The sequence below is a fragment of the Camelus ferus genome, chromosome 15, assembly GCF_009834535.1.
Source record: "Camelus ferus isolate YT-003-E chromosome 15, BCGSAC_Cfer_1.0, whole genome shotgun sequence".
Lineage (NCBI taxonomy): Eukaryota > Metazoa > Chordata > Mammalia > Artiodactyla > Camelidae > Camelus > Camelus ferus.
The window spans coordinates 50833645-50853816 of record NC_045710.1 but is presented as its reverse complement, the minus strand read 5'-3'; the positions used below and the strand labels follow the sequence as shown (position 1 = coordinate 50853816).

At 51.8% G+C, this 20172-nt stretch overlaps 1 protein-coding gene and 1 non-coding gene across 5 annotated transcripts; both read left to right on the top strand.

Moving 5' to 3' along the window:
• Positions 1–6005: 6005 nt before the first annotated feature.
• Positions 6006–18555, top strand: ASPRV1 (aspartic peptidase retroviral like 1). Of its 4 annotated transcripts, none has more exons than XM_032497747.1 (5): positions 6006–6127; positions 6876–7005; positions 12203–13363; positions 14729–14833; positions 16487–18555. In XM_032497747.1, the coding sequence occupies exon 5, from the start codon at positions 17208–17210 to the stop codon at positions 17985–17987; it is 780 nt and encodes a 259-aa protein (XP_032353638.1). In that variant the 5' UTR covers positions 6006–6127; positions 6876–7005; positions 12203–13363; positions 14729–14833; positions 16487–17207; the 3' UTR covers positions 17988–18555. The 4 variants fall into 4 exon arrangements, with proteins under 4 accessions (XP_032353638.1, XP_032353637.1, XP_032353639.1 ...); XM_032497746.1 differs by having other exon boundaries at positions 15872–18555; XM_032497748.1 differs by lacking the exon at positions 12203–13363 and having other exon boundaries at positions 14729–18555.
• On the top strand, positions 8832–8903 carry TRNAA-GGC. The gene has a single exon. It is a non-coding gene; the product is annotated as a tRNA-Ala (tRNA).
• Positions 18556–20172: the final 1617 nt, after the last annotated feature.

Below are 20172 nucleotides of genomic sequence, written 5' to 3'. Positions count from 1 at the left end.
CCAAGGGTGGATCTCCTTCCCAACTCCTATCTCTCTGGAGCTATGAGTTGGACGGATTTTTATCTTGCTTATTTTGATCTTCCATGAGGCAACAGCTGGAGGTGGGGAAAAGAACAGAGCAACAAGCACCCTGGTTCTTCTTTTGGCCCCTTTAGCAACTTCCTGTAGTTTTTGAGCAAGACAGGTATAATCCAAGGCCTTGAGGTGCGCAGTCCCAGCATATGCCGTGGCCCCAAGATCATCTAGAAGTTGAGCCTAGTCATGGGCAAATTGACTGCCTGGGAGGAAAGGGTGGATGTTAAATATGCTGCCTTGGCCGGGGCCTTCAGTCATTCAGCAGCTAATTTTGGGCACCTACTTTGTGCCTTGCACAGTGAGGGGCCTTTGAGCTCACGTCTCCTTCATACTCCACTCCTTTCCCCTCTGTCACACAGCAAGGCCCACCTTTCACCAGCGAGGACATGGCACCACAGGAGAAAGCCACAGACTTGGCCTTTGTCTCTGAGTGAAGTGTGTGGCAAATTCAAATGTATCTGCTACAGAGTCTTTCCTCAAGTAATTCTGGGTGCTTTCCAAACTTAGCAATTCCCTAAAGGATGGGGGAGGAGGCAGGGGCGCTTTCCCGGGAGACGGACAGCGTGGGCAAAGGCCCTGTGGTGAAAGGGAACAAGAGTTCTTCGAAAACCCAGGAGAAGGCAATGTGACAAGAAAGGGGAGTTTGCAGGCTGGGCTCTGCTGGGCCAGTGGGTCCTCTCTGTGAGCCTCCTCTTGATCCCCCTGCTTCACCCAGGATTCCCTGTTTTCCCCTCAGATCTCAGCCCAGGCATCAGGTGCTAGAAATAGAAAGCCTTTCCTGAGTGCCTGGAGGCAGTCAAGTCCTCTGTTAAATGCCCTCTTGTACTTCCCCTGTGGACCCTAGTGTCTCCTCAAAGGGAGCTCTGCCCTTCAGGGACTGGGGCTTCTCAGCCTTCTGTGGCCTCTGGCCGAGGTGGATCCTCCTTCCTCCTGTCTGAGGGTCAAGGTTTAGCCTGGAACTGTCCCGGAGGGGCGTTGGTGGGAGCTGTCAGGCACGTGACCGGGCCTGCGCTGTGCCGGAGGGTTAGCCCTGCACCAGGAGCTTGGGGCTGTCAGACACAGGGTTGCAGGGCTGCTGGCTGACGGGGGATGTGGCAGGACTGAAAACATGCCATCAGCTGTGACCCCATATCCTGGAACAGCCCTGCCTCATGGCTCTGTGCCCTCCTCAGCCACCCAACATTGTTATTACCTAGAACTGTTCCACCTCTGCTCTTAAACAATTCCAGAGTCCCCACTATCTGATCCCAGTCTTTTTCCTTCCAGAGTTTTCATCCATGACTCCCACCCCTGTCCTTGACCTCATGGAGTTCCCCTGCATCCCCGCCCCAGCCCATCCTCATCTCCCACTCCCGAAGGCCCAGACCCTTTGCATCACATCAGATACCCACTTCCCCAGGCCTGCTCCCCCGCCCACAACTCCTGTGTCCTTCCAGTGCCCCTGACCAGGCTAGGCATCCTAGCTCCAAGTCAGACCAACCTCCTGCCGCCCTCATCTCCCCCACGGGGGTACTAGACCCCTACAGAACCTCCAGTCTCAGCCCCACCGGAGCAGCCGGCCTTTCTCTCCCTTTCCCCTAGAGCTGCTCCAGGCCTTCTCCACTGCCCTCCACCTGTGACCTCTCCACCGCACTTCTGGCAGACAATCCCTCACCTCTGAGAAATCAGAGGTCGCCAGACGGGGAGCCCCCACTGTGGCTGTCATGGAGGCTGCTCAGTCCTCCCTGCCAGGGGCAACCTCGAGGGTTGGGGGCGGCAGCTGCGGCCAGTGCTCAGGGAGGGCTGTGAGGGCCTCCCGGCTTCTGCCCCAAGTGTGAGGCTCCGCCCGCCATCATCCTGCCCGCTCCTGCTGCTCCTGCCCCCTCTTTTTCACAGGGGTTGCTCCCCACTAGATCTCTTCATTCCTAACTCCATTTGGCATCTGTTTCCCAGGGCACCCGGCCTGATACACCACCTTTCTGACTCGCCATCTGTGTGTTTACTCCACTTGTTTCCCACCCGTCCTTCTCACATAGCTGCGGGAGAGGCAGCTTCCTGCCCGCCCCAGTCTAGCCCTTCCAGCGGGGCTGTGGACCCGCTCCTTTGTTCTCTCTCTGGCCTCGTGCTCCTGGAGCCAGCATCCCATCTTCCCAACCTTCTTCCCTCCGCTGCCCTGCACTTGTCCTCACCAGTGGCCTTCCTTCACTCAGTGTCACCAGGGCCACCAAGTCGCCAAAACCCTCAGCTGCATCTCCATCTTTCTCAGCCTTGACCTGTGCTAAGCTCTCCTCCCTGAACTGCACCCCCCACCGTCTCTTGTCTTCCTCACTCCCCTCCCCACCCCACTTCTCGCCTCCTGCCTCTCTCACTGCTTCTCTGTCTCCTGGCCTCAGCCACCCTGTGGATGCTGGGATCCCCGGGCCTGGAGTAGGATCCCTTCTCTTCTCAGCCAACTCCCTCCCTCCACGGGGCGACAGTTCCCAAATACTGACTTGCTGACAACACCCAGTTAGGACTTTTCCTGAAGTCCAGATTGCAATGTCCAACTGACAAGGGGACTTTTCCACTTGGCTATATATACACCATGTGTACCGCAAACCCAGCATGTCCCAGGATGAATTCATAGTCACCCAGCAAAGCCATTCCTCTGGGGTCTCCACTCCAGAGAGTGCCGCCACCATCCTCCAAGTCACCCAGGCCAGAAACTGGGGCAGCCCACTCCCTCTTCCCTTCCATGTGGTCACCAGGTACTACCCATTTGACTCCTACACTCCCAGTCTGCTCCTCTCCTCGGCACCGTCCCTGAACGTAGCCTTCAGCATTTCTTGATTGCACTGCTGATTCCATCACTTAACCCAGTCTTGAGTCTTACTCTGTATCTTTCCGTTACATTTCTCAAATTGATCCTTGAAAGGCCTGTGATTCTGGACAGGGAAAACTTTCATTGCTTCCTTCACCACTGCCATGATCACCATTTATCAAGCTTTCTCCATGTGCCAATTAAAATCCCTCTGGATCTTATCTTCCCTTCCTCTGTGGACTTCTCTCTCTATTTCTTTCATATTGTGCTTAGCCTTTTTTTTTTTAAATAAAATATAGTCAGTTTACAGTGTTGTGTCAATTTCTGGTGTACAGCATAATAGTTCAGTCATACATATACATAACATATATTCATTTTCATACTCTTTTTACCATAAGTTACTGCAAAATATTGAATATAGTTCCCTGTGCTATACAGTATAAACTTATTTTTCATCTATTTTATATATAGTAGTTAGTATCTGCAAATCTCGGACTCTCAGTTCATCTCTTCCCACCTCTTCCTCCTCTGTAACCGTAAGTTTGTTTTCTATGTCTGTGAGTCTGTTTCTGTTTTGTAAATAAGTTCATTGTCTTTTTTGTTTTCTCAGTTTTCTTAGGTAAAATTGATACAGTTTGAGTGCACATATACAATATACTGCATGTAAATACATATGTACACTATATTGCATATTTTAAAAATTTACATATTTGTACTGTTCATTGTTTCTAAGAACAGTTTAGAGCTTTAGCTTTTTAAATGTACATAGTTATCAAAGGAATAAAGCACCACAAAATAAGAACCAACAGAATGCAGTAATCCAAACATAACAGACAGTCAAATGTGCTTACATATATTCAAGAAATCAGTCATCTAAGTTATAAATAATAAGTAGCTCACTTGTATCTTGTTTTTTCAGATTCCACATATACATGATGTCATATGGTATTTTTCTTTCTCTTTCTGGTTTACTTCACTTAGAATGACAATCTCCATGTCCATCCATGTTACTGCAAATGGCATTATGTTGTTATTTGTGGGCTTCTCTTGACCCTACAGGGCTAGCCACACTGAATCACATATAGCTCCCAACACATCCTGCAGTCTCATACCACAGGGCCTTTGCACCTGCCTCCTTCCTGGAATGCTCTCCCCCATCCCTTACCTGCTAACTCCTACCCATCTATCACAGCTCAGACCAACGGCTATAATCCCCTGAAGGCTTAGCAAGGACGCTCCGCTTCTGCTCTTCCCCAGCATCCTCTGCAGAGCTCTATCTGCCAGGGCGCTGATTGCCTTGGTTCTGTTTCCCCTATAAGACTGAGCACTTGCTGAGAATCTGGCTTATTTTGGTGTCCCCAGCACCTAACACAGAATCTGGCACATAGCACTGAAGAGATATTAGTAATGAAAGAATGCTTTAAGTGAACAAATGAATGAATTCTGCTTGGTATGGGGTGCTCATGACAGAGATGGTATTTGAGGTAAGCCCGAAAGAATGACTAAGACTCTGTGAAACAGGATTGAATGGAGAAGGGCATTCCAGGGATAGGGCATGGCATGTGCAAGTCATGTTGGTTTGGGAGGGTGGGATGCCTTAGGGGGGCCGCAGGTGGAGCAGAGGTTAAGTGTGCAGAACATGCCAAGAGAGGGATCTGGAGAGATGGGACAAGGGACAATGAGGACTGGGCTCTGGGAAGCCTGACTTTGCCCAGTACAGACCAGGGCAGGACAGAATGAGTGGTTTGATGCCATGAGGAAGGTGGGCAGGAGGGGCGGGGCCAGGTCATGGGGGTCCAGGGAGAAGATGATGGGACTGTGATCCAGGGCAGGCCCGGGGACAGAGAGCAGGACCAAACTTGTGAGGGGTTTAGATGGCAGTGACCTGGTACCGGAGAAGAAGTTGTGAGGGTTGCAGGATGGTGACGCTGTGGTTTCTGGCTTGGGTCCCTGGGTGGATAGTGAAGCCCTTCACCAAGATGGCAGCCCTGGAGAGGAGCAGGTTTGAGAGCAAGAAAAGGAGTTCAATTTTGCTTATAAGGTAGGACCTGAAAAATATACATTGGAAGGGGCCATTAGGCTTGTAGAGCTTTTTGAAAGTCCCATTCAGGGCAGAGCTGAGCTGGGGGTGAGGGTCAGATCCAGGTATGCTCAGATCAGACCAGCTCTTAAAAGCTGATTGTTACATTTTCAGGAATTTTGTGAGACAGTGGTTAAACCTAGTTATTATGAAAAAGTTATATTAAATTGTAATTAAATAAATTACATTAAAAACAAAGATAAATACTCAAAATGCATCACTTCCTAAGAATTTTACAATATTTTATTGTTCATGCTTTTAAAATTCTTTACATCTCTTACGTCTGTGGAAATACTATATAATGTTGTATCACTGTGCTTTTCTTCCCACCTCTGCTTTCAGTAACATCACATTGGTGGCTTGAAGTCAGCCATGGAGGGAATATTACACCATGGAAAATGACAAACACCACAGATCAGGGCTTGATTTATTGTCTTGTTGACTGTCTAGACTTAAGAAATTTATGGAAAAAAATGTTAACAATACACATTTAATTTAAATGTATGTTACAGATGGCCAACCGGCACGTGAAAAGATGCTCATCATCACTAATTATTAGAGAAACGCAAATCAAAACTACAATGAGGTATTATCTCACACTGGTCAGAATGGCCATCATCAGAAAGTCTACAAATAATAAATGCTGGACAAGGTGTGGAGAAAAGGGAACCCTCCTACACTGTTGGTGAGAATGTAAATTGGTGCAGCCACTATGGAGAACAGTATGGAGGTTCTTTAAAAAACTAAAAACAGACTTACCATATGATCCAGCAATCCTACCCCTGGGCACATATCCGGAGAAAACTCTAACTCGAAAAGATACATGCACCCCAATGTTGAGAGCAGCACTATGTACAATGGACAAGAACGTAGAAGTAACTTAAATGTCCATCAACAGATGAATTGATAAAGATATATACATATACACCACATCTTGGCATCTTATATATATATATATATCCACACATACACACACAGTGGAATACTACTCAGCCATAAAATCCTGGATGGGTGAAGAGTCCCCGAGAAAGGAGGAGTGGACAGAACCTGGGGCTCACTATTTTCTCTGCCATGTAGGATGCAAGCCACCTTCTGAGACTGAGAGGAACTGAGGAGCTGAGGTGGTTTGGCAGAAGTGGACCATGAGGGACTGAGAAGGGACCTGAGAGGATGAGGCTGTCTCAGAAAGACCGGTACGACAGAATCCTAACCGTGAGTGCCAGGAGGTGGGGTGTCCACCAGGTTCCAGTCTGGGCCCCGCCCTGCGGTGTGGATTGTTTTATTAATCTCCCAGGATGATCCTAGGAGGAAGCAGAGGCTGGAAGAAAGTCCTTTGTCCACAGCCCACAGCCAGAGGCTGGGAGAGGTTAAGTCCTTTGTCCACGGCCCATGGCCGGTTCGTGGCCGAGTCCAGGCCCCAGGCTGGCGTCCACCTCCCAGCGCGCCCCACTCCGCAGTGTCCCCACAGGCTCACAGTAACAAATCAGGGCTCGTGTATTGTTACATCTTTGTTGTTTTTTCTTTTCTAATAATTCCTTCTCATTGTATTTTTTAAAAGTAAAGTACATGACAGATTGGAAATGTGCAAGATGGGTCCTTTCCCTTTGAACATTTGAGAAGCACTGTCCTAACCAACCCTTCTACTCACCCTGCTCCGGTACCGGAAACCTTAGTGACCCTCACTGGTTACAGCAGAGGTTTCAAATGGTGGGTGGGGACCGATTCGTGGTTTGGGAGCTTAATTTAGTGTGTCATTACGAGCATTTAAAAAAAAAGAAAAAGAAATGGAGTAAAATCGAAAATATCAGAGTGTATCATGTCATGTAGTAAATGCATTTTGCTTTATATATATGTCTGTATATGGGTATATAAATTTCATATGTTGTAATGCATTTGTGTACTAGGATATGGTGACAAATGTCTTTCTTACTATGATCACAGTTAAAAAAAAAAGAGTTTGGATGCTACTGATGTACCAGATGAAGGCACCCCTCCAGGCCTGACATTCACAGCCATCGAGGACAGCGAGTGCTGAGGAAGAGTAGGCAGTGCTTCCTGGGAAAAGGTGAAGGTGAGCAGGGTTTAGGGGATGGATGAGCAGAGGGAATGACGTGAGCAAAGACCCAGAAAGACCATGACCTTCATGCTGGTGCCCCAACTTGGAGTGGGTCTGGCCCTGGCCTCTGGCAGCTTGCAGGTGGCATGAGGATTGCAGTCCCTGTGATGGGAGCTTAGGGGATGGAGCCCCTAAGTCTGCTGGGGAAATCAAAGAAGACTTCCCGGAGGTGGCAATATTTTAGATGACTACAAAGGGAAGAGTCAGGGTTCGCCAGGAGAACAGGGGCACGGCGGAGGCTTGCCTGGTCAAGTGAGTGGCTTGTGAAAAGGCACAAGAAAGCCCTGCATGTTTGAGGAACTGTGAGTCATTTGGTGTAGGTGGAGCGTGAGCTAGGGCGGGGCCTCCCGTGCCAGATTGAGAGTCAGGGTTTTGTTTTGGCCTAAGGAGCCGTGGAGGAGTTTTGAGCAGAAGAATAACATAAGTAACTTCCATCTCAGGACTCTGTCAGCCCAAGGAGAGTGGATTAACAGGGAGAGGACAGCAGGCGGGGAGTCCTGTGGAATGACTATTGCAGTAGTTTGGCCTGAGGTGGGGCAGTAGGGGTGCAGAGGGCGGGTGGGAGGGAGAGACTCCGGAGGAGCCAGCAGAACGTGGCCGCCCAAAATTGACTGGATGGGGCAGTGGGAGGAGCGGGGAGGTGAAGATGACCCCGGTGTTGCTAACTCGGGAAACTGGCTCCATGGTGGTACCTTTTGCCTGGATAAAGAACACGTGAGGCAGCAAACGATAAATGCTGGAGAGGGTATGAAAAAACCCTCCTACACTGTTGGTCGGAATGTAGTTTGGTGCAGTCATTATGGAAAACAGTAGATTCCTTAAAAAATTGACAATAGACTTACCATATGACCCAGCAATCCTACTCCTGGGCATATAATCTGGAGGGAACTTAAATTCAAAAAGGTATATGCACCCCAATGTTCATAGTAGCACTATATACATTAGCCAGGACATGGAAACAAACTAAATGTCCATCAACAGATGACTGGATAAAGTTGTGGTGTATTTATACAATGAAATACTACTCAGCCATAAAGAATAATAAAATAATGCCATTCGCAACAACATGGATGGACCTGGAAATCGTCATAAGTGAAGTAAACCAGAAAGAGAAAGAAAAATACTGTATGACATCACTTACATGTGGAATCTAAAAAAAAAAAAAAGACACAAATGAACTTATTTATAAAACAGAGACAGATTTACGGACATAGAAAACAAACATGGTTATTAGGAGAGGAAAGGAGGTGGGAAGGATAAATTAGGAGTTTGGGATTTGTAGATACTAACTACTGTATATAAAATAAACAACAAAGTTCTACTGTATAGCACGGGGAACTATATCCAATAACTTGTACTGGCCTATAATGAAAAAATATGAAAAGGAATGTATATATATATGAATCACTATACTGTACATCAGAAATAAACACAAATAGACTATACTTCAATTAAAAAAAAACACATTGGGCACAGCAAGTCTGGGGAGGACAATGCCTTGAATATTGAAAGTGGCACTTGGACGTGGAGGTGGACATGGCAATGGGCAGTTGGAGCAAGGTGGGGAGGTGAGGCCAGGCGTACAGACCAGGGGGAGTGGAGAATGAGAGTGAATGGGCTGTGGAGGGATCCTCAGGGAGAAAGGCTCCATGAAAGATGGAGAGGAGTCGTCTTTGAGGCACACGATGCAAAAACCTGGGTCCCAGGAGCCAGTGGAGCAGAAAAGACCTAGGAGGAAAAGCAGCAATGCAAACACTTGAGAAAATCAGATTCCTGGGGGTGGGGGTGTAGCTCAGTGGTAGAGCACGTGCTTGGCGTGCACAAGGTCCTGGGTTCAATCCCCAGTGCCTCCTTTAAGGGGAAAAAATGAAAATAAAAATCAATAAATAATAAATTTAAAAAAGAAAAAGAAAATCAGATTCTCTGTGGGGCCCTGGGGATGTGGTCATGGGAGTCACTGATGCCTTTGCAAGGGTGCAGCGCAGGGTGGAGGGGACAGAAGGGGCTTGGGGAGTGAGTGGAGTGAACACGGTGATGCAGAGGGAAGCTGGGCTGCATCTGGACCATATGGCGCTTTTGTGCGAATTAGAACAAGGCACCCCTTCCTCCAGGCAGATCTGGAGCATGCTGGCTTGGCGAGAGAGGGGTGGCCTTCAGCCCCATGTGCCCCACAGTAGGGCATCTGTATGCCGTGGTCCCTCTAGTATGGCCAGTCCTTCTGGAAACTGACTTGAGAAGGAAGGAGAGAAATAGTCGTTGACTAAGGGGGATGCTGGGCCATGCAAGGGGGTTGTTTTTTAAGACGTAAGAGCCTGGTGCGTGCTCACTGGTGCATGCTGCCTGTGAGGAGAAAGTGCAGGACAGGGGAGCCCTGGCAGGAGCCCTGGCAGGAGGGGACGAGGCTGGTGTCTCGCTGCCATGGGTTTGGGGGAAGGAAGGGGGCTGAAGGGTTGTGTGCCGAGCCCGGAGCCTGGGGCCCAGTGTGCAGGCTGGTGCTGCAGGCAGGAGTTAGCTGAGAATCTCTGCACTAGGACGTGGGAGAGGACAGCCAGCAGGCACACGGAGCCTGCCTGGCCTGGGTGACCAGTGGTGCCGGTACTCAAGACTGGGTGACATGCAGACTGCTGGGCAGCGGGCCCAGAACAGCACAGGCCAGGCTGGGAGGGTCTTGGCACGGAGCTTTTGTTTATTTATTATTTTACTTTTTACTATGGAACATTTTCGAACACACCCAAAAGTTGCGGGAAACTCAAGTGAACCCTTATGCCTTTCATTTAGCTTCAACAGTGGTTACTATTGTCAGCGTTATTTTATTATCCCCCATCTTAAAATTTTTTTAATTTAAAAAAATTTATAAAAATTAAATCGACTTTATTTTTTAGAGCAGTTTTAGGTTCACAGCAAAATTGAGCAGAAGGGACAGAGATTTCCCACATATTCCTGGTTAAAACCTTTTTTTTTGGAAATAACTTTAAAGTTACAGAACTTGCAAGAACAAGTTTATTTTTAAAGACTGTTTTTCTTATTAAAGAATATATTCTCAGAATGAATATAGAAGAAAATTAAGATCTTTGTGATCCTATGACCCCGAAACAAGTACTGTCATTGTTTTGGTGTATTTCCTTCCAGTCTTTTTTCTATGCTCATATAAATATTTTCAGTTGGACTGTTTTGTCCCGAGGCTAACTGCCTTTCTGTCTGGTTGTCCACCTGAGCTGGCTCAGTCCCAGGGCTATCACCCCCGAATCCTTCCACAGAGTCTGCCAGGAGCAACAACAATCAGTCCAAGTCTGTGGTTGGCAGATGCCTTCACTCCCTGGTTTCAGTGTTAATGCAGGTCTCCCCTTTAACATTCCTTTCAATTTTGTTTTTCTTGGATAAAAGTGGTTGATTCCTTGGGGGGGTTAAGGTGCTCAGTGCTCCTTGGGCCGCCATCGCGCCCACCGCCCATGCTCATCTCTCTGGAATTGGGGCATCTGAGTCTTTCTCCCCCACTCACCTGTGAACTCTGTGACGTAGGGCTCAGGTCTGATTCATCTCACAACATGAAGCAGGGTTGGCCTCAAGAAGTATGTCTGGAATTGAATCAACCCACTTACTTGGCATTGCCCATCCCTACCTAGCTGTAGACTCAGAGTGCCTTAACGCTGATTTATAGCCACCAGCCCGGTGCCTGGCGCATACTAGGTGCTCGATAAATGTCTGTTATTGCTTCTGCCAGTAACCTGGAGATTTCCGTTCGTGTTGGAGCTCCGCTGGCTTTTCCTTCTTCCCTTTCCTGCCTTCCCTGACTTCTTCCAGATGGGAAAACAGAGAGACCATGTTGACAGGCCAGAGGGAAGGTGCCTCCCTTTGTGCCCCCATCTCCTGTAAGTCCAGGAGCAAAGCCGAGCTGGCAGTGGATTCAAAAGAAGCAGTTCCCCGCACTGAGGCTGTTTTATATGTTTGTGTTGCCCACGATACCAGTTATCATTAGCAGCAATTAAAACTATTTCAGGGACAGTTCAAAGGTGCCTTTGAGGTATTTTAAGTCGGACAGAAGTCCTCCATGTGCTGAGCTTTAAGCCGGCGTTTCCTGGTGTCATTACAAGCCCTCTTGTGCTTGGAGAATACTCCATCTCTATATTTTGATTTGCCTGAACATTTCATAAATTTCAGGAGTGTTTGTCAAAAGTGGGTTAACGTCTCCAGAGCTGTTTGCACTACCTTACGAGTCCCACTCCCAACCTCAGTGAAGTGGAAGGGACCAGGGAGCTGGGAGAGGAGGAGGGGGCTCTGCATGGGGTCTTTCCTTAGGGCCGGTCCCTCTGGCCAAGCAGAAGCCCCAGGCCTCTGTGGCCCAGAGGGAGGGTGGCAGAAATCAGAGCAGGAAGGGATGGGGCTTGGTCTAGGGTGGGGGCATCAGGAATTGGGAGGAAGGCAGAAACCCAGTTTGGAGGGCTGGGCAGTGGGGAGGGGAGCGGGGAGGCCCTCAGAACACCTTAAGTGACCTTATATTTGATTGAAAGGTAACGATAGGGAGAGAACCAGTCTGGGTATTTTGAACTTCTAAGGAGTTAGTCAGTGACTTGTTCTGACCAACTGTTGGTTGGCTCTGGCCTTGACCCCAGCCTGGAGGGCTAGCACTGGCATTGAGGCCTGGGATCACTGTTCCCTAAGCACCTCCAAGGCCCTCTGGGACCCTCCAGGGTAACAGATGGCGCCGAGTGTCTTGCTCCCTGCTGACAGAGTGGGTTCAGCTGTGGGCTGAGCTGGGCGGCTTCCGGGTGTAGGGCTTCTAACCAGGTGGGAAAGGAGGGTGCAGGGCAACCCAAATGGAGGAAGAGGTTCTGGAACGGTGGAGAGCTCGGCCAGGGCCCCTCGGGCAGGAGTGCTCTGTCCCACAGCTGTGCCTGGGACCCAGAAAGGGGACCAGCCAATAAAGAGCTGTTCTGTCAGGGTGCCTTTGGCCATGATTGCTGTGAGTGCTGGGCAGTTCCCGCTCAGGGACAGTGGTGCTGGGTGTGTGATTTGGGAATAGGGAACCTGCTGGTGCCTTGGGGTTCCCCACACGCCTTACTTTGATCAGAGCCCACCTAGACACCCCTGGGCTCTGATCTGAATCCGTAACTAGATTCTTGTGCAGAACTCACCTCTTTGCCCCTCTTTTCAGATTGAAGACCTGATGCCATAACCCACTGAGGTGCAATCCCTGAAGAAGCTGGGGCCCAGCTCCCTGGAGCTGTGCCATCAACCCTCCTCACTCACACCAGCGCTGGGACAGGGGCTCAGGACAGACTGGGGCAGGAGCTGTGTTGCGTGAGGCAGGCAGTGGGGGACCTTGCTCATGGGGGCGAGAGCCCAGAGGTAGGAGGAACGGGGGGTGTCATGTCCCTGGCCCCGCACAGGTGGGAGCAGAAGGCGAGTTGACCCACTTCTGGCTGTGGCTGTGGCTGCTTCACCGCTTAGCCTGCACGTACATGCTGGGCTTCAACTCTTCAAAACCGGGCTGGGAAACATCTGCGTTCATTAGTTTGTACGCCATGGTGATGGGACCTCCTAGCTTTCTGAGCCAGCATGTGTTCCCAGAGGCCAATAAACAGCAGGTGCCTCCAATAAATATGATTGTAATATTCCCTATAAGTGTGTGTGCAAGTAAGTCTGTGAAATCAAAGGTGGGAGCAGAATTCCACATGCGTGTTGCACAATTTCTCAGGCGTTTTGAACTGAGAACTGTAGTGTGACTGTGTGTTTGATGTGGGTCTTTGTGTGCAGGATGTGTCGCAGTGTGTGAGGAGTGCGTTTTGTGAACATGTGTATATGTGTGATAAGGAGGGTGTGTGTTGTGTGTGTGTGTGTGTGTGTGTGTGTGTGTGGAGAAGCCCCATCAGATTGGAGACAAAACCAGCTACATAATTTACAGGGCCTGGTGCAAAATCAAAGTGTGGGCTGCTTGTTCCAAATTGTTGGGAATTTCAAGACAGAACAACAGAGCATCAAGCCAAGCTCAGGCCTTTTTGAACGCAGGGCCCCACGGGACCTCGCAGGTCGAATGCCCATGCAGTCGGCCCTAGCTGGAGAAAGCACACCTCCTGTCTCTCCTCAACCTTTTTTTTTTTTTTTTTTTTTGCTGTCTTGAAAAGTCCTTGAATCCCCCTTTGCTCTCTCTCCATCCAGCTCCCAGGGTGACCTTGACCATGGGAGTGTTGGGTGCTGGCTCGCCAGGGGCAGCCTGGAGAGGAGCTGCAGAGCCCCGTGCACAGCAAGGACTGGTGGCACCTTTCCTGCCCCTCCTGGTGTTGCAGTCTGGGTCCTGCTGGGGACACCAAAATCCGTAAGGTGTCTTTTGGTTCTTTGTACAAAATGATCTCCTGAGAATGTGCATGTGCCCTCCCAGGCCCACTCTGCACCCCGGGGCCCTGCCCACCACCCTCAGGGCTTGAAGACAAGACTCAGGCTCCTCTCAGGACCTCTCGGGGCCCCTCTGGGCCCCCAGAAGTTGTCAGGCGGCACCCCCACCGGGGCATTCCCACCACTCACCAAGGGCCTCAATTCTCAGGGGCCCTGGTGGTCCCCGTCATGGGCTCGTGCTGTTTCACAAGACTGTCCTGGTAGGAAGGAATGGCAGAGAGGTATCAGGGAGTGGGGCCAGCAGTGGTGGGGGCAGAGCCCACAGCCCTGGAGTCTCAGTGGCAGGTGTGGAGGGTGGGGACTGCCCACTCAGTCCTTCCTGTTGATTGTCCTGATTTGCCTCCCTCCTCTCGGGTCAGGTGTGGGGTGCCTGCCTCAGAGCACACTTGGGAGATGCTCATGGGTAATCATGAGGGTGTTCCCACCCCGTTACCTATATTTGTCAATAATTAACCACGATTTCCTAGGTCCTGGGAGGAGGCAGTGTCACCTGGCCTGCCCCAGCTGGGCTAGCTCATAGTGCACCATTAACAGCAATTCCAAGGTTTCTGAGTGGTTCTGGGGCATTCCAGGTGTGGGCATCTCCCAAGGTTTAAGGGAACTTGAGAACTTATGTCACCATGTTCCTGATCCTCACCAGGGACCTGTCCCTAAACCCAACCCCTTCCAGCTCCCCTAGTAACCATGAGACCCGTGTGCTTCTATCTTCGGGACCCCAGATGGTACTGTGTGGACAGCCACCCTGGAGGGCTTCCCTGAGGAGGGCCACCTGCCTCAATTCAAAGGACCCAGAAGTGTAAATGTTGTTGGGGGGGTGGGGGGCAAGGTGGACTAGAGAGGGAACTTAAGCCCATGTGGTTGGGCAGGAGTGGAGATGACTATAAACTCGTTAGTCACCGGCCATGGGGCTTTGCCTGCCCCAGAGAGAGAGAGAGAGATCTAGGCCTCATGACAAGCTGGCTTTCCAGAAAAAAAAAATCTTGAGTTTGAATTTGCCAATTTTTATGGTGTAAATACTTCCACCAAGTTCAATTTCAAGTCCCCAGTTGGCTTAACAACTGGCTCAAAAAATTCTCAAAATATTTAGCAACAGCTCTTGCTCATGGCCCATTAGATCACTGTCCCCATTAGTGAGGCCAGCAACAGTACAAGCTCCAGGACCCAGCTGTACACCTCCTGAGCCCACCGCGCCCACGTCCTGGCCTTTATTTGCAAAGTGCCCTTACATGCACTGGGCAGCTTGGGCTCCAGGCACGCCATTTAGCCATTTGAGTTTCTTGTGTTTCAGAGTCCTGGAGTACAGTAGCCGGTCTGTCCTGCAGGTTGTCATGACGCTCACTGAAGTGATGGATGTGAAATGACTTTTGCCAAAATGAACGCCAGACCTAATCAAGTGAGTACCACGACCCAAGTCCCAGGGACCTCCCGTTTCTAGCCCAGAGCTATGGGGAGACTGACTTCAGTGTCCACCATGACGGTCTGAAAAGCCACAGTTGGCATCTAGCAGTTCTGTTTTGCCAGCTGACAAGCCACCTTGCCTCTTACTGCCCTGGGTCACATGCCAGCCTCCTCACTCATTCCCACTTCCGGGGGACCAGGTGTTCCGGGGAGCGAATACCAGGGAGCCACGAAGCCACTAGGTCAGTTCTCTGGGCTGTGGGACAGTGCCCATCCCAGGGGCTGGGAGTCTATCTGCAGAAGTCCACTTGCACAGGGGGGCTTCCTGGCCTTGCGGGGGTGGGGCCGTTTCTCTGGGTGCAGGGTCTGCATTGTGCAGTCTTCTCAGAGACCCACCTGCCCTTGACGCCTTTCTCACGACTCCACTTCCCCCTCCTCTGGGCTTCTGGAATGGCATGATGGCCCCACCTCAGCCAGGCAGCTGTGATGGGAGGCGCTGACCCAGCTGCCTCTCTGCTGGCTCACTGTGTCAGGTGGAAGGGGCTGAGACAGCCGCAGGGCTCAAGGTCCTTCGGCATGGTGGGGACCCAGGGACTGCCCAGAGGCAGGACTGGAGTCAGGGTCCTTGGGGATTCAGCCAGGCGCTGCTGATGAGTGGTACAGGGAGCCGGTGAGAAACAGGCTCTGGGCCAAGAAAAACAGCCCAGAGCCACAGGTGTGCTGCTGGTTCTCAGTCCTCTCATGTCTTCATCTCCCGTTTGGTGACAGCACTCAGCCAGGCCTGGAGCCCAGCAGAGAGCACCTGCTGGCCCTGGAGTAAGTTTCTCCCCATAGACCCTGAAGGCAGTCATACACACTGGCTCACCGCAGGTGGCACACTTGTCAATGAACTAGCACAGCACACTCCACACTCGCTCAAATGGGAGCGGGCACACGAGCGGAGGGGGGCAGAGCAGGGGGCTCTGTGGATAGGTGACATTTAAGCAGGGCCATAGAAGTGGGTACCCCCAACAGTCCCAGTTTCCTTGCACAGGCCCCAGCCAGGCACCAGCCCTAGGACTCCCAGATCTGCCTCTGGGCATCTGTCGGGTGGCGCAGGGTGGCCCGGCACAGCCCCACCTCCACCCCAGCAAGAGGTCCCGCAGCCACCTTTCTCCATCTGAAGCCTTCCAGACTCTCACCACTGGCTTTGCTAACATGGTGGACGTTTACTCCTCTTGGAACAAAGGAGTGGAATTCCCTGGCTGCTCTTTCCATAAATGACCCACTAAGAGGGTAGGAGTGGGAGGGCTGCAGCGCCTGGGGACAGGGCTCTTGGAAGTTTCCTGGAAAGTGAGCCAGGAGGAGTTGAGCATGGGGCCAATTCGGAGTCGAGCATGGGGCCCGCCCAGAGCTGGATCCCAATTCCGGACCCCGGCACCCACTCCCAGAGGTTCAGGATTGGCACCAGCCCACTTCAGAGCCTTAATGAGGACGCACAGGCCAGGGCCTAGCCCACAAATGCTGACTCTGAATCACGTGTGATCAACAAGGGGAAATGACTTTAGCAATTGTGTTCATGAAAAATGCTTGTGTGTGTGTCTCCTTCTTTAAAAACCTATTTCTGGGCATTCTTGATTCTGGGACCCTGTTCCATCTCTCTCTGAAGGAGAATCATACGGTGTTCTACACTTGGTTCAGAATATACTGGAAATACCCACCCGTGCATCACGCCAAGCAGGAGTGCAGGAAATGTAAGCTGCTTTCCTTTAACCCCCTCGAAGGGGTCACTTGAGGTTGAGGGCAAAGGGGCTTCCCCAGCCTAGAAGCTGATGGGCCTCTGGCTCCTGCCTCCCCCTTCCTCCTCCAGCTAATGACAAACACCTGGATGTCTTAACGTCTTCCGTGATGTCTTAACGTCCTCCGTGTCCTCATCTGTTATTCTGGGACACAGCCTGGGGAGGCTACCTGAGTAAGACCCCCCTGACTGAGGCTGGCCCTTCTTGCCACGTGGGCTGGCCAGTGCCAGCCCACGTGGATGGATGCAGAAGGGTGAGGCACTGATCCTGCTCGTTGGACAGGATGCTGGCAGGAGGGTGGGAGGAGCAGGGGCGGAGCTTCCAGAAGCAAAGGTGAACAGGGAGCCCTGGGGGCCCAGATAGGCATCAAAAAGGCTCTGCAGAGGGAGCAGGCCGCAGCAGCTGCCCGCCTCTGCGCCCAGCAGTAGGTCATACAACCCTCGCCTGGTCCCTCCTGCCTGCCCTGGACGGGCACCGAGGAACACTTCGCGTAGAGAGGCCCTGTTCTCCAGCGTGATTGCGCCCACACTGCTCTGTGGCTTTCTCTACCTGGTGTGGGTTGCTACTGCAGTTCCAGAGGACAGCAGAGGGATGGCCGGGAGCCAAGCCAGCAGCCGGGAGGGCCATCGGGAGCGTGCCTTCGCCCCAGAGCCTTTCGATGGAGCCAGTGCGGCCCCGCACCTCTGGCTGCACCGCTTTGAGGTCATCAACGACCTCAACCACTGGGACCAAGTCACCAAGCTGAGGTCCCTGAAGGAGTCCCTCAGGGGTGATGCCCTGGAGGTCTACAGAGGACTCAGTCCCGAGGACCAGCAGGACTATGGGGCTGTGAAAGAGACCCTCCTGAAGGCCTTTGGGGGGCCCAGGGCCACCCACAGCCACCTGCCCAAGGAGATCGTCTTTGCCAACAGCATGGGTAAGGGTTACTACCTCAAGGGGAAAATTGGCGACGTGCCCGTGAGGTTCCTGGTGGACTCCGGGGCCCAGGTCTCTGTGGTCCACCCGAGCCTTTGGGAGGAGGTCACCGATGGTGACTTGGACACCCTGCGGCCCTTTGAGAACGTGGTGAAAGTGGCCAACGGGGCTGAAATGAAGATCCTGGGCATCTGGGACACAGCGGTGTCCCTGGGCAAGCTGAAGCTGAAGGCAGAGTTCCTCGTGGCCAACGCAAGTGCGGAGGAAGCCATCATTGGGACCGACGTGCTCCAGGACCACAATGCCGTCCTGGACTTCCAGCATCGCACGTGCACATTGAAAGGGAAGAAGTTCCGCCTGCTGCCTGTGGGAGGGTCCCTGGAAGATGAGTTTGACCTGGAGCTCATAGAGGAGGATCCCTCCTCAGAGGAGGGCAGGGAGCAGCTCTCCTGTTGAGAAGCCTCCTTTTCCTCACCCCCCCCAAACACTGTCAGGAAGACCCACTTGGTGGAGCAGAAGGGCATCCCTGGGGGTCACTTGGGCTCCACCTCCTCCTCCTGGCTCTGCAGGGGCCTTAACCTCCCCTTGATGGGGGAGGCTTCCCTTCGGAAAGGAACAGGTGAGGGAGAGCAGGCTGGCTTTCTTAGAGGGGGAGAGGGTCCTCATGGTTGTCAAGCTGCTGTTGGTGGCAAAAACTCGAAGGCTGAAAGAAGGTTCCAAGAAGGCTAGAAATGATTATCTTTGAGAGAGAACTGGGGGACCCCTTCAGATCCCCTGAGATGTGACTCCATCACCTTCAGGCCCAGGTAACCTGTCTCAGCTGGGCTTGGTCCTGGCTGCAGGGTCCTTGCGAGCATGACCCAGCCCCCTTGGTGAGTGTCACGGCTGCTCTGGGATTCTTCACTGTTGGGTCTTTTTACCTGCACTATGTGTGTTTCCTTCTGTCATTTGCTTTGAAACCCATTGGATCTTGTGCCAATAATTCATTACTTCAAAAACCAATAAAGGTTGACTCATGGAAAAACCATGTAATGTGCTGATTGGGGAATGAATGGAATGGATGGGAGAGGGTGGAGAAAACAGGGAGGGAATGGCAAATGGGAGGAAGATTCGAGTATTTACTAGGGCCTGGCTTGGAGATGGAAAACATACAGTGACGATACATCTTGAGTTTTCTAAGACACCCTCAATTTCAAATATTTTGAGTTATTTTCTCCATAATCCTAATCAAATCTTAATTCCTCTAAGCATTACAAACTAAATTTTAGCATCCAAATTGCCTCTTACACTCCAAAGTGACCCTAAAGAAGTTGTCAGGTCTTGATTGGGGATTGGAAAATTATGGTTATTTTAAAAAAAAAAAAAGGTTAGAATCTGCTTAGCAAATAGGTTCTTACAGCTACCTAGGATCCGCGACTTGCAGGCAGACAGCAAGGCTGGGGGTCAACGGTTCACCTGCAGGGGGTGGCCCAAGGGTGGTTCTGGAGGACAGAGCGGGCGGTGGGGTGGGGGTTCTGGATGGGGGTGCTGGATGCAGGAGGACAGCTTCCCCCTGGGGGGGTTTGGGATGGAGCCGGAAGAAGAGAGGCAGGATGGGGTGGGGCAGACATCCTGGATCCAGGAATGGTTGGATTCGTCTCTCTTAAGGGTCTACCTCATATTTGCTTCCAAGTTCCTGCCTCTCTTTCTGGAACTCAGCAGGGCTGGGAATCTGAAAACCCTCTGGTCCAAAGGGAGACTAAGGGCACAAAGCCTCCTTTGATGGGAGGTGGGAAGGGCATCTTCCCTTCCTGAGGATAGAATGAGCCTCTTCTGAAAGCTTCCACCTGAACATCCCTGTGGGAGCGAGAAACAGCCTGGGAGGGCGCCAGGGGTGAGGATGAGCCTTCTTCTGAGGAGCCTCTGGGGACTTGACCTGGAGCCTCCTGGAGCTGAGAGGGCCACTCCTCCCTGGGGTTTCAGCTCTGCTGTTCCTGGGAACTGAGGCACTGCCCAGCCCCCAATCCCCTTGATTACCGAGGGCTGCACAGCATTTTAACAGGAATTACCTCCATCTGCCAGGGCACGTGGGCCAATGGGAGGAAGTCTCTCCCCAGGACCCGAAGGGGCAGGCCCAGCCAGAGGCCTTGCCTTGGCGGGTGGGAGAAGTGGAGAAGGAGGTGGTCTTATGGCTCCGGGTCTGGTTTTCAACCCCTAACAAATGCAGCTTCTAGGCCAAACCCTCCCCTGAGGGGGCAACCCAGGTTGCACCTCCCTGTGACCTATTTTTCTCTAGGTCCTTCAAATCCTAGCCACATGCCGGGCTGAAGGAGGGCCCGGGAGAAGTGGGAGGAGTGGGCGGGTGGGAGGGGGGCGAGGGAATGGGGAATTGGGTGCCAGGCCAGAATTCGGGAGCAACACCCAAGTTGTCCCCTCCCAGCAATTCCCCGTGCACGCGGGCTGCTGAGCCCTGTCCTGGGTGAACAGCAATGAGGTGACCTGTGTCCCAGCCGCAGAGACCCTTCCTCCCCTGCTCTGGGTGAGGAGAGCGTCTGAGCCACAAGGCTCGCAGCCAGTTTCTCTCCTGGAGGAAAGTGAGCGCCCACCGTGGGCCCCGGAAGACTGACACATCCTGGCACAGGCTCCATGGACGAAGGTACTA